The sequence below is a fragment of the Quercus robur genome, chromosome 7 (genome assembly GCF_932294415.1).
Source record: "Quercus robur chromosome 7, dhQueRobu3.1, whole genome shotgun sequence".
NCBI lineage: Eukaryota > Viridiplantae > Streptophyta > Magnoliopsida > Fagales > Fagaceae > Quercus > Quercus robur.
Genome location: NC_065540.1, coordinates 21,807,153 through 21,820,484, shown reverse-complemented (window position 1 = coordinate 21,820,484; position 13,332 = coordinate 21,807,153). Strand labels below are relative to the sequence as shown.

Below are 13,332 nucleotides of genomic sequence, written 5' to 3'. Positions count from 1 at the left end.
ATTTTTAGACCACAGTAGTGAATATTTGAAATTCTTTAAAGGCCATTTGATTGGGATGATTTTAGGAGAGATGGAGAAGGGGAGAGAAAAGTGGAAAGAAAGCAATATTTTGATGTGTTTAATTAGAGAAGAAAATGGAAAGGAAAGCTAGTGGGGTTTCAGTGTTTTATTTTCTCCCCGGCACACCAAAATGCTACCCCCCAATTTAAGGAGAAAACTCAAGAAAATGGGAACAAACCGGTCTTGCCTTAAAAAGACCAAAATAACCATTTGTTGTCGTTTTTGTTTTTACCACATGTTTCTTCTTTCCATTTTTTTTTTTTTTTTTGTTACCTTTCATTTGTTTGTCTTTTTTATTTCATCCATTTTTTCCTCTTTTGTTTTGGATTTTTGTGTGTATATATATATATATATATATATAATTTTTTTTTCACCCGTTTTTCTTTCCTCATTTGTTTTGTTTTGTTGTTTTTTATTCTTTAATCTGCTTTTTCCCTCTTTTTTATTTTTATTTTTTATTTTTGCATTTTTATACTTTTTTTTTTTTTAATGAAGTGCACATCTATACACAATTTTTTAATAAATTTATAATTTATTACTTTTTTTAATTTAGTAAGTGCATGAAAGTAAATTTATACAAACTACATTTTTCATTCTCTTAATTTTCTTCTCAACTAAACAAAAGAGTTTTTATCCTTCCATTTTTCCATCCTCCAACCAAATACCACGAGAGAAAACTAAAATTTCTTCTATTCTCCTAATTTTCCATCCCCTCAACATTTTTTTATCTTTTTATTTTTCCACTCACGCAACCAAATGAACCCTAAGGATGCTTGCATTTGAGCAATCCTTCCTTCGGATAAATATTCATTTTACTTTTAAAAAATATATAATGAAAGCATTCCATTCTGTGTATAACGGTTAATTTTCAATTCATGACAAGTGGACATTCTCACTAGAATCACTTTTCAAAATACAATGGTAGCTAAACCTACTCACTGCTCCTCTCATTACAATCTTGTTTTCTTTTTTCTTTTTCTTTTTTTGGCTACTTTAGGAGCAGGACTATACATGTGGATCGAGCCTGGACTCTCCCAGTTGGGAGAGCCAGACATGTCCACTAAGCTAGAGGCTCAAAAACCTCTCATTATAATCATAGTACACAGTATCTGGCTAATCACATACTCATCACAACTGAGTATATTATAAAGCCTCTACTTTGCAGATATCCAAGAATCACATACCATAACATCATGAAAGTGTCTCTTCAATGTTCATAGTTTTAATGGATAAAGGGGCTCCAAACCTCTTCCCGTGCCTAAGTGATGGCGTTACAAGGACATGGGGAGAGCCGGAGAGGGATGGCTCTCCTTGATGCTAGTAATCACGTTGACCATTTTCTGTGCTTCTTTCAATGACCGAAAGAGAACAGTTTTCTTTTTCTCTAATCTTGGACTTGCCTCTAGGTGGAGGGCAGATGAATAAAATCTCTCTCTATCCGGGACCTAGGCTTAGGTGCCATCAAATAACTTGTTAGTCAGTAAAGCCTACGGCAGGTGTTGCTGTTGGTACAAAAAGTAACACATTTTCAATGATAATCATGATTTGCATAATCCAACAAACACACAAGTTATTAAACATTATCAAACATTGTCATAATTTGTTATAGTCTTTACATAGCATTGTCATTACATTTACTCATTTTCTGCCCATAATAATTTTACAACCATTAACTATTAACAGAGGCAAGGAAAACATTCCCTAACTGCAGATCCTAAAAAGTCCTAAGTTAGATACATAAGTCCTTTTCCCTTACTGCATGCCCGGGTCTACAGGAGCAGGGGATCTGGATGAACTATAGCTGTGCACCCAGCCCCCTCGAGGACACTAGTAAGCATGAGCCTGGGATTCAAACTTGGGACCTCCACCTCCCAAACCCATAGGAGTGAGCCTATGACCACTAGACCAACCAACCCCCGGTGGTGCTACATAAAGAACCATAAGTCATAACCACCGTCAACTAAATATTAAAACCTGGAAATTCACATTACAAATATAGTCACTTTCACTTAAGATGTGAGGTAGTTCACATTTGTTTTTTTGTTTTTTTTTTTTTCCTTAGAGGCCTTACCTTAAAGGAGGCATATAGAAATGCTTATAAAGTGGCTACATACACACAAAAATCTTGAAGCCTTTAAAAAAAAAAAAAAATTAGTGCTTAAACCAATAATTTGCGCATCCAAAAAACTGCCATGAAGAATTATCATTATTCCATGAAATTACTTGCACAGCTCTTCTCCCACAGTAGTAAAGTCTTCTTTGTTCAAGAAGTTACTGTTGACAAAGAGAGCTGATCTCATAGACGCACTTGTCAAGGAGAACATTTTTTTTTGATAATCACTTGTCAAGGAGAACATAATCAGCTGGAATTTGGGTTTTAGCTATTCATTGAAGTTCTCTCTCTCTCTCTCTCACTGCCCGATGGAATTTATGGATTTTAGGCCAGCCTCTACCCCTTTTCACTCAATATGGGGAGGAAGGTAATTGTCACATGTATCAGTGTATGCATGTGACAATTATTCAGTGACATAGCATGTCCTCTGCCAAGTCACCAGCCTTAATTTATCAGTATCACAACTGAGCAATATAACAGGTCATGTCAGCAAATATGATCAAGTTTAGATTCAAATAGAATACAATTCCCAGCCAAACACAAAATAAAATTCACCAGTCAAAGCGCTGCAAAACACAAAACCCATAGACCCACCACATCATTCCACCTCCACCATGTTCCCATCACTAGAATCGGCATCGTAAGGCAACCCAAAATGGTGATCTAAGAACAAATCAACCCATGAAGCAAAACAAACAAACCCATTTGCCACAAATCGACCAAAACAAACAAAGAAATTTAATCGGAAAAACAAAACAAAGCAAAACAAAACCATGCTCAATTTGTAAATTTGTGAGCTGAATAGTGATAGAGATAAACCACAAGAGGTAATAATTACCCTAAAATAAAACATGTACCAAAAACTAAAAAGTTTCAGTGTAAACAACTTCATAGTGGAGAAAATTTAGAAATTGCTTATTGAGAATAGCAAAGAGAGCAAGTGCAAGCTGACCTTTTGGTTTGCATGCTCTTTCATCCACCAAAACTGATAGGCAAAATTAGACCTTCATTCCTGCTTTAAAAATGGCCTTAAAAATAAAGATCTTTCACATTATCCAAACATGGAGAGAAAAAAATCACAACAAAAGAAAAAGAAAACTGAAGTGCAATATTGATTACTCAAAGGAAAGGAGAGACTAGTGATGGAAAGAGAAGCTCAGACCAGAGGCAACACCATGTAATGTCCAAAGATTAAGTAGAAGAAGAAGGAAAAAAAAAAAAAAAAAAAAAAAAAAAAAAAAAAAAAGCACCAAAACAATCTTGTGGAAAGGGTTAGGAGGTCATTACCTTCGCTAAATTTTGATTTTTCTAGCATATTTCCACCAAATATGCAGCTGGTTAAGCTAGGGGATGATGCTGTGCTAGGCAAGGGTGCCCAAATGCCTTTCTTAGTCTGAAATGAACGGATCATTAGATTGACAAGAAGGTGTTTTGAATTTACATTTTTCCCTTCGTTTATTTATAAGTTTTCCATTAATGAGGTGGTGTATCTCTGTGATTTTGAGAATAAATTCCAAAAACAATCTGAAAACACCATTATGGGGGTTCTGAAAACTTTTTTTCCACAGTTCTTTCTGAGGTAAGTCTTCCAAAAACAGTTTTTGTTAAAACCCCTTGGCAAACACTTTTTTTTTTTTTGGGTAATGGTTTAACTTTTTTTAAAGTGGAAAACAGTTATTTGAGAACTATCCCAATCAGGCCCATAACTACGCAGACAGAATTTGATGAGAGAAGTCGTTACAAAATATCATGCTCAATATTGTGTGCCCACCTCCAATCTTCTTCAGGTTTCACAATCACTGGTACCAGAATTGAATCAGGTCCAGTGCAAATAAAGTAGTCCTTCCAATCTTTCTCTGACATGGAGGTTGTGCAAATAAAGTATATAAATGTCTTCAAAACCCATCCATATAACCCTGAAGAAGAGTTCACTTCCCTAAATGTGCAACAATCAATTAGAAAAAAAATAAAATATGAGTATACAGTATTCATCTCTACTGAAAAAAAAACACGGAGTTTCATTTCATCTACTTTTAGCTCATAAAAGTTTAATAGCTGACGGAAAATGTAGTTGAACATAAGCCTGTAGATGAAAGCTAGATATGTGGCATAAATTTATCAGTCCAGTTCTTTTCTTTCCCAGTGTTTTCTGTTCCAAGGCAGTTGAATTAGACATCTGTACTTATAATTCCTCAAACACGACAACTTCCACAGCACCCCAAGTTTTTAATCAATGCCGGTATTTTGATTGTTCAAGGTATTTGATAATTTTTAAAATCTTATTTGTCACAATGAAACACTTAAAAGAAAGACAGACAGCCCAAAGAAGGCTGACTGCAGTGGACAAAAGAAACTTAGCATCAAACAGGCAAGGAACAAATGGTGTCTAGATGAAAAATTATGGAAGTATTGATGTACAAAGTAGCAATAGTAAAAGAGGTTGAGGTTGGAGTCATACCAAAATCTTCAGGTAAAGGAAACCTAAGTAGAGGGCACAAATCCTACAATGACAATAGATGCATTTTGTAGGCTCCAATGAAGCTCCTCTTCCCTTGATATACTTTCTCATGTCACACTTACCAGTAATCTCTACATGAACAAGTACCACCTTCAAAATGATGAAAACGATATGCATCCCTTACTACAATAGCTCGATTTGAAATCTTTGACACGTACTTAATCCAATTATGGCAATCATTACAGATACGAAGATTCTTAATCACACGTATGGGAATTGAATTAGACAAACTAAGGAGTCCAAAAGTAATTGCTAACTTCTCACTATGAATATATACTGTTGGATCCTTATGGCCTTGCTCTACATCATTCAAAAGGGCATACCGGTCCTGCACATAACCAATATTAGCTGCTTGTTTATTCAAATCTCCTAAGTATTCATATATCTTATCTGCTAGTGGGTGGAGACGGTCACCAACAAAAAAGGCATGAACTGAGTTCTTAATTTCAATCCAGCTACGGCCAGGCTCTTTCTTCACGCCCATATTTTTCATCCTTTGCCTTGTCCTATCCCTAGAGTCCCATTTTCCAGTCACTGCATATATATTTGATAAGAGAACATAAGTGGCTGAGTCTTGAGGTTCTAATTCTAGTAGATGACAGGCAGCAAACTCTCCAATTTCCATGTTTTTATGAACGACACAAGCACTTAAGAGGGTCCTCCAAACCAGAGCATCAGGTTTAATTGGCATATCCTCTATAAATTTCCTTGCATGAATCAAAAAACCAGCCCGACCAAGAAGATCCACAACACATACATAATGCTCAGGTTTAGGCACTAAGCCATGCTCTTTTCTCATTGAGTCAAAGTAGCCAAGCCCCTCATTCACCATACCTGCATGGCTACAGGCTGACAAAACTCCCACAAAGGTAACATGGTTTGGCATCACCCCAAGCTTTTTCATCTCCTGGAAAAAATAGAGTGCTTCAATACCAAATCCATGTTGAGAATATCCTGTAATCATGGCATTCCAAGAAACCTCATTTTTTTCAGCCATTGCATGAAACTCTCTTTTGGCATCATCTATGATACCACACTTGGCATACAACGTGACTAAAACATTAGAAACCTCAATTTCTGAATCATAACCAGTTTTGATAATCATAGCATGGATCTGCTTCCCTTGTTTAGTATTTGCTATATTGGCAGCTGCACTAACTGCAGAGATAAATGTGAATAAATCAAATTCTACTGTAGCTTTTTTCATTTGAGTAAACACCTGCAGTGCTTCCTCACAGTACCCACTCTGTGCAAACCCTGATATCAATGCATTCCATGATATATTATCTTTATCATCAATTTTCTTGAATGCTAAGTATGCTTCTTCTATTCTACCACATCTAGCATAAAGACTAGCAAGTGCATTACCAATTGAAAGATCATCTGAGTAACCACAGACGCAAGATTGAGCATGAATCTGTCGTCCTTGATTGAGTGCTTGAATACCGGCACTTGCACTGATTGCACTTGAAAATCCAATATTATCAGATTGGATCCCTCGATTTTGCATTTCTTCAAAAAGTTTAAGAGCTTCGGCAAACATATCATGTTGCACATAGCCTGCAATCATAGCTGTCCAAGAGACAACATCTTCCTCAGTGAGTTTTCTGAGGATTCCCAGGGCAGTATCAAGTTTTCCATGCTTAGCATACATATCAATAAGCACACTGCAGACATACACATTGAGCTGAAAGCCAGTCTTTATAACTTGACTATGAATCTGCTTTCCTAGATCAAGAGCTCCCAAAGCAGTACAAGTCCTCAGTATACTAGGATAAGTGAATTGATTGGGTATCATGCCTTCAATCTGCATCTGTCCAAATATCTCAAATGAATCACTCAAATTATTTAACTGCCCATAAGCGACTAGCATCACATTCCATAGGACCACATTTTCAGTCTCTGTTGTAAGGAAAAATTCACTGGCAGTATCTATATCTGAGCATTTCACATAAAGATCCAGTAGAGAACGTTCAAGAATAATATCTGAAGACATTCCACCTTTAATTGCATACGAGTGGAGCTGTCTTCCCATATAAAGAGATCCAACAGATGCACATGCACTCAACAAACTTGCAACCGTCACACAATCTGGTTTCAAGCAATCAAGCTGCATTTTCTTAAACAATTCCAGAGATCTATCACTAGACCCACGCTGAGCAAGCCCTGAGATGAGTGAATTATATGAAACCTCATCCCTGTTTTGCATTGTGCTGAAAATCTGTTCCGCAGATATAAAGTTTCCTGAGCGTGAATACAATGTTACAAGAGCGTTGCACACATATGTTTCTGATGAAAATCCCACCTTAAAAACAAGGCCATGAAGCTGCTTGCCCACCTCAAATAACTCTATCTTGGTGCAGGCACTTAGAACACTTGAAAAGATATAAGGAGTAGGGGCAGTTCCTGTTGTCTGTATCTGGCAGAATAGGAAAATACATTCTATCTCATGTCCATTCTGTGATAAGCCTGACATTATTGCCACCCAAGAAACACTATCCTTCAAACATAATCTATCAAAGATCTTTTTAGCAGAATCTATAAACCCATTTTTTGAATACAAATCAATCAATGGATTACATACACGCGTACTAGCACCAAAACCATGATAAGTAATCCTAGCATGAATCTGATGCACATACTGGAAAACAACATTCCCGCCACCACATGCCCTTAAAACTCCAGCAAATGTCATTTCATCCGGAATCACATTCTCGGCTGTCATTCGCTGAAAGAGACCCAATACCCGACCGCTCAACTTGTTCACGACAAACCCATTAATAATTTTATTCCATGAAGACACACTTCTGTCACACATTTCATCAAAAACCTTAACTGCACCATCTAAATCACCGCACCCCATGTAAATATCAATAATTCGGTCACACAAAACGTTTTCCGAATCAAAACCCGACTTCAAAATCTTTCCATGAAGCTTCTGAGCACTTAATAAAGACCCAGAATTGTAACAGCCATCTAAAAGCCATAGATAGGTCTGAACATTGGCACGAATTCCACGCATTTCCATGATATGAAGAAGATCAATTCCCTCCGAGCTCCCATAAGTTTGTTGTTGTGGGAATTCGTCGAACGCATGAGATACGGCAGTGCTGCTAAAACTAGCTAAATTGTTTTTACTGACATTCCCACGAACATACTGCAACAATTTGTATATATATAAAAAAGAAAAAGCAAAACCAGGAATGAGAGATATAAAATAGATTAGAAGCAATATATATATATATATATATATATATGTGGGGTGAAGTCAAGGTGTTACCTTATTGAACTTTGAAGAAGTGCGTTTGAGATTGAGATTGAGAGTGGTTGGGTATTTGAATGCACGCGGGAAGTGATGGAATAAGGAATACGAGAAGGAAAGTGGTGTGAGAAGAAACATGAACATGGAGGATTTCTTGGATTAGAATCACTCACCCACTGCACTGCAGCGTCTATCTAACTTAACTCTCTCTTAGCATTCATGGCCACAACAACCAGTTCAACTGTACAAGAAGAACACGCAAAATCTACGTTTAACTTAAACTGTTGGGGTGGCCGCGGGTACTTAGTTTAGTACAAAGGAAAATAAATAAGTAATAACCATTAAAAAAAAAAAATTTCTTCTTTTACTAAAAGAGTAAGTATTAGTGGATTCAGTTAGCTTAACTAGTAAAGTTCTTTGCTTGTACCAAAAATTAATTAATGTTTTAATCTGATGATAAAAAGTAAGTGGTGAAAAAAAAAAAAAAAAAGAGGCAGTGGAATTTTGGATTGGAAGTTGAAATTAACATATTTTTTTAAAGAAAAAAAACATATTTTTTGACAATTCATGAAGAATAATACAAAGGTATTTCTATTCCTATTTCTTTATAGAGAATTTCTATTATTTTCTTTTCTTTATTTCTATATTTTTTTAATCTGAAATTTTGAGATAATTAACCTGAAATTAATAAGCCCTTTTGAGAGAAAAAATTGTAGGAAAACCTCGTCTCTATTGAGTGCAATTTACTTTTGGTTCATCATCTGATTAAAAACAAAATACAAAAAAGCATTTTTCTTATCATATTTTACACTGTTCATTACAGGCTTGGACTAAGGCGTTGAAAGCTGCCTCTAAACATTTCAAGAAAAAGAAGAAGAAAGATCCCACGGCCCATGTGAAGCTCTCCAACAATTTGAGAGATGGGAATATTTCAAGATGATTATTCAATTGGAAATTTCTCTCTGTTTTTCTTTTTGGTGAATTCATTCAAATCTGCATTGCCCTTGCAGCAAGCAGGTACACCGTACAATACTATCATGTTATTCAAAAAGTGTAGAACTTTTATTAATTCTTGTAATGCGTAATATTTCCAGGCCTTTTCATTCCTATTATGAAATCAATTGCTCAATTTAATCTTTTTCTGGTGGAGGATATGGTGGCAGTTTGGCATTAATATACGTGACAATATCATAGTCATAGATGCCTTAGGCCGCGTAAATTATTGAAGGAGTTTAATTTTACTAGAGTTTTACTGGGTATAGAAGAAATCCTTTTCTATGCTTGAATGAAATTAAATTCAGTTCTTTTAGTATCCTTTTCTATGTAGTTGGAGAATAAAAACTAAATAAAGAGATTGAAATAATAACAGCTAGTTGGGGTTGCGTGGGATGAAAGTATTCCTATGAGTCGGTGATCACAAAACAGAGAGTGAGAGTCTCTCCGTCTCCGTGTGTGAGTCGGAGAGTGATGTGTATATATATCCCACTTAGGCAAGAAAAAACTAAACGCAAAAATACTTTCTCTTCAAGATTTCAGTACGCAAAAATACTCTCTCTTGAAGATTTCAGTAATCATGGCCATGGCTATGCTTTTGGGTTTAGATGCAAGAACTCGTGTGGCTATGGGTTTAGATGCTAACCCTCGTATGGGTTTGAAGAGGACTCTCTCTTCTGTTTCTGCTTCTGGGTTTCCTTCAAAGCAGCAAGATGATGGCGACAAGAAGGAAGCAATCTCAACGTTGTCTTCTGCTGCCAGTAATAGTGCCGGCAACGAGAAGGAAGCGATCTCAACGTTATCTTCTGCTGCTAGTAATAGTGCCGAGAATGGTGAAAAGAAAGAGAGGATTGTGGTCAAGATTAATTTGGCTGCATGGCGGAAAAGGAAAGCGCAAAAGGAGGAAGAGGAGAAGAGGAAGTCATTGGAGTTGAAACTTGAAGCATCAAAAAGAAAGCTACAACTTGGATACCAACAAGTTCAAAAGGCCAAAAGAAAGATTCAACTGGTGGATTTGAGAGACATCCCTAAGCCTGAGCCAGAGATTAATCTTTCCAAGAAATCCAAGTTCCATCACCGTCATTGATGATCTACATGTTGATGATGATTCTTTTTGTATATGTTTTTTGAATTCTTTGTAATTAGTTCATGAAGTAATGAAAGATGATAATTTTACAATTTTAATTTGTTACGTTTGAATGTATCTCATTTGTTAATATTGAATGCAAGTCTATCTTACTCTGAGTCGGAGTGAACAAAACAGAGGGATTTTTATTTATCATTCACAACCCATAAACAGAGAGATTTTTAAGTCAGTTTATATTTATTTCTCATACGTGAGAACCTTTTTATTCTTTTATCTTTTACGAGAGAGGGTTTTTCTTGTTGTAAAGGTGAATGGAAAGTAATTCAAGAAATTGTAATGGCAAGTGTTTCTCTAAGTCTGAGAATGAAGGTTTTATAATTCAAAAAACCCAATCCCTGAAATCGGCATTTCGAACCACAACATTTTTTTTTCTTATTCCCCATTTTACCCTCACTTTAACATTTATTACTCATACGTGCCACTTTTTTTTTTTTTTTTTTAATACAAATATTTATTTTTACTTCAATTAAAATACACCAGAGAAGAGAGCGAGAGAGAGAGAGAGAGTTGCGAAAACAGAATGTAGGGTTGGTGTTGGCGGGAATGGGTTTCAAAATTATTGTTTGGTGGTTATAGTGGAGTATGCCAATTTGGTAATAGCAACGGGCAATGGTGGTTTCAGATGCCAATTTGATACTGTATTTGGAGAAGCAATTCAATCCAAGTCCAAGGTCCCCCAATATTTGATTTTTTTTTTTTAATATATAATATTATTGATTGTGTTTTCTGTTATGATGGAGCATTTTTAACTCTTCATATTAAGTTTAGATACTTGGTTTCTTCTTTGGCTTTGTGGGATTGTTTATGTTAAATAAAATTATTAATATTAGCAACGTGATGTGTTATATACCATGTTGTATATGCTAGAGTGGATGCGGAAGAAGATGCATAGAATAGGAACATTGAGAACACGAGGGTTACGTAGTTCAGCCTTGTCGGCCTACATCTACGGAAGAATCCCTTAAGGGTTACATCTTTATTTTGTAAGAGTGTAGTACAATAACCTGTGTTACAATGAACTCTAACATGAGTATATATAGGCGATTAAACCCTAGACTACTAGTACAAGTATGACTGAGTTTGGGCCTATTACATTGGGCTAATATGTCTAATATATATCTCTAACACCTTCCCTCAAACTCAAGGTGGAAGCTCAATTAAGGTTTGAGGTTGGATAAGCATGAGAAAATCACTTGGAGATGCCATGAATAATGCCTTTTGAAGAAACCACAATGAAGAATATGCCAATTGACCAATTTTGGAGCTTCAAATGAAGAAATGGAGTCCAAAATTGGAATCTACGTGAAAAACTGAGCAAGATAGGCCCTTTCGGAAATTTTAACTTTTGGTCAAAGGTTAACGCAAAAGTCAAAGTCAACGGATCCTAGTCAAGTCAACAATCAGTGCTCACAAGTTAGATTTGGGTGGTCCGGGTTGGGTCGGCCGGGTCAATGGTCAGCTAGGTGACGTGGTGCTGACGTGGCTAGATGACGTGTCTGATGACGTGTATAAGGCTGCGTGGCTTTTTGATGACGTCATCAAATGACGTCATGGATGACATCGTATTAAGCTGACGTAGTTCTTCCACACGTGGATGGCGTGTGCAGGTAGTCCACCGGCGCGTGCAGGAGATGCCAGAAATCCTAGAGGCGTGTGGGGGTGCGTGGAAGGGCTTCAAGTGACCGGATTTCTGGGTTTTGGTCACGAGAGGTCGTGGAGCACGTTTGTGGTTTTGGTTTCGTCAGGTGAAGCTTGGATTTGCGTAGATCTGATAAGTTAAGTCACGGCTTGCTTGGTTTGTTGGATTTTGACACAGCACAGAGCCATCGTGGCTGTGAGATGCTGTGGAGTCTAGATCTAGCATAAAAACCTATGTGACTTCAGATGGTGGGTTGCACGTGAGAATCTTCTTTGTTGTGTAGAGATGTTTGTTTGATGCCAAGAATGAAGTTTGGCTTTGATACCATGTTAAATAAAATTATTAATATTAGCAACGTGATGTGTTATACCATGTTATATATGCTAGAGTGGATGCGGAAGAAGAAGCATAGAATAGGAATACAAATAACACGAGGGTTACGTGGTTCAGGCTTGTTGGCCTACATCCATGGAGGAATCCCTTAAGCGTTACATTTTTATTGTGTAAGAGTGTAGTACAATAACCTGTGTTACAATGAACCCTAACATGAGTATATATAGGCGACTAAACCCTAAACCACTAGTACAAGTAGGACTGGGCTTGGGCCTATTACATTGGGCTAATATGTCTAATATATATCTCTAACAGTTTATACCCAAACCTAATCAATTTGTTTGGCTTGTTTACAGATGTCAAAATTATGTCCTAATGGGGGTTTATGTGGGTTCTGTTTGGAGAGATTAATATTCCTTTTTTGTCAACGTGTGGAATTTGGAATTCAGCTTTTTCTCATTTGGTTTTCTACTTCGTTATTCTTTAGTGCTTTAACTGATTTGGTTTATCATAAATGTGGGAGAATATAATGTGTGGGTTGGTTTAACCAATGTGTTTTTCCTTTATATCTGATAATTCTGCAGTGTTAATCACGTAGGGGTCTAAATTTAGTTTTTCAAGTGGAGACTGTTATATTGTAATTCTGAATTAACTTAATCAAATGGTATAACTTTCTCTAATTATAAGGCATTCATAGTATTAAATAAAAATATTCTTCCATGCTTCCCTTCTTCAAACTCTTAATATTTTATCAATTTTTTTTGTTCAATAGGCATTTTGAATATATAATGAATACATGAATTAATCACATTTTACATTTTTACAAGTTTATCATATAGCTCTGAAATGTGAAAGAAGAATGGAGTGAGAAAAAAATTTGCAAGAATTTGTTCTTTGTGAGTTGTAAAATAAAATTGGGGATATTTAATTTTTCAGGGATCATAAACTTCAAGCCAAACAATTTTTATTACCTAATATTGCAGTCAGTTTGATCATATATTGATGTTCATTGATACAAATAGTTGTTGAAAGATCATTAGTCTGTCAATCCTCATCTCTTAGGTAGGGTTTTGTCATCTCCAATAAAATCTTCATTTTGTACTCTACTTTGTTCCCCTTTAAAGGAGGAGGAGGAGGGATGTATTTGTCAATCCACCTCATATCTCTAAACTTGAATCTACAGATTTTCACAAAATCTTGCTAACAGTTTATTTTTACTACTATTCATGAGTCCCACTACACTTTTTGGTACTATTCATGGGTCCCA

General features: G+C 36.1%; 2 protein-coding genes across 9 annotated transcripts in view; one reads left to right on the top strand and one right to left on the bottom strand.

The window, feature by feature from the left end:
• LOC126692748 (pentatricopeptide repeat-containing protein At4g13650-like) overlaps positions 1 to 8,255 on the bottom strand; it is a 31,738-nt gene extending 23,483 nt beyond the window's left edge. For 2 of the 6 annotated variants that reach the window (XM_050388479.1, XM_050388477.1), the window contains exons 1-5: positions 7,972 to 8,255; positions 4,632 to 7,848; positions 3,945 to 4,109; positions 3,461 to 3,566; positions 3,126 to 3,185 (exon numbers count right to left, since the gene is read on the bottom strand). In XM_050388479.1, the coding sequence (XP_050244436.1) occupies positions 4,750 to 7,848; positions 7,972 to 8,097 (3,225 nt within the window). In that variant the 5' untranslated portion in view covers positions 8,098 to 8,255 and the 3' untranslated portion in view covers positions 3,126 to 3,185; positions 3,461 to 3,566; positions 3,945 to 4,109; positions 4,632 to 4,749. Of the gene's footprint in view, positions 1 to 1,018; positions 1,563 to 3,125; positions 3,186 to 3,460; positions 3,567 to 3,944; positions 4,110 to 4,631; positions 7,849 to 7,971 lie in introns of those variants that run through there. The other 4 variants (XM_050388474.1, XM_050388478.1, XM_050388475.1 and 1 more) reach the window with 4 other exon arrangements.
• Positions 1 to 8,989, top strand: part of LOC126692749 (uncharacterized) — a 72,621-nt gene extending 63,632 nt beyond the window's left edge. For all 3 annotated transcript variants that reach the window (XM_050388487.1, XM_050388481.1, XM_050388486.1), the window contains exon 2: positions 8,777 to 8,989. In XM_050388487.1, coding sequence (XP_050244444.1) covers positions 8,777 to 8,893 — 117 coding nt within the window. In that variant the 3' untranslated portion in view covers positions 8,894 to 8,989. The remainder of the gene's footprint in view (positions 1 to 8,776) is intronic.
• Positions 8,990 to 13,332: the final 4,343 nt, after the last annotated feature.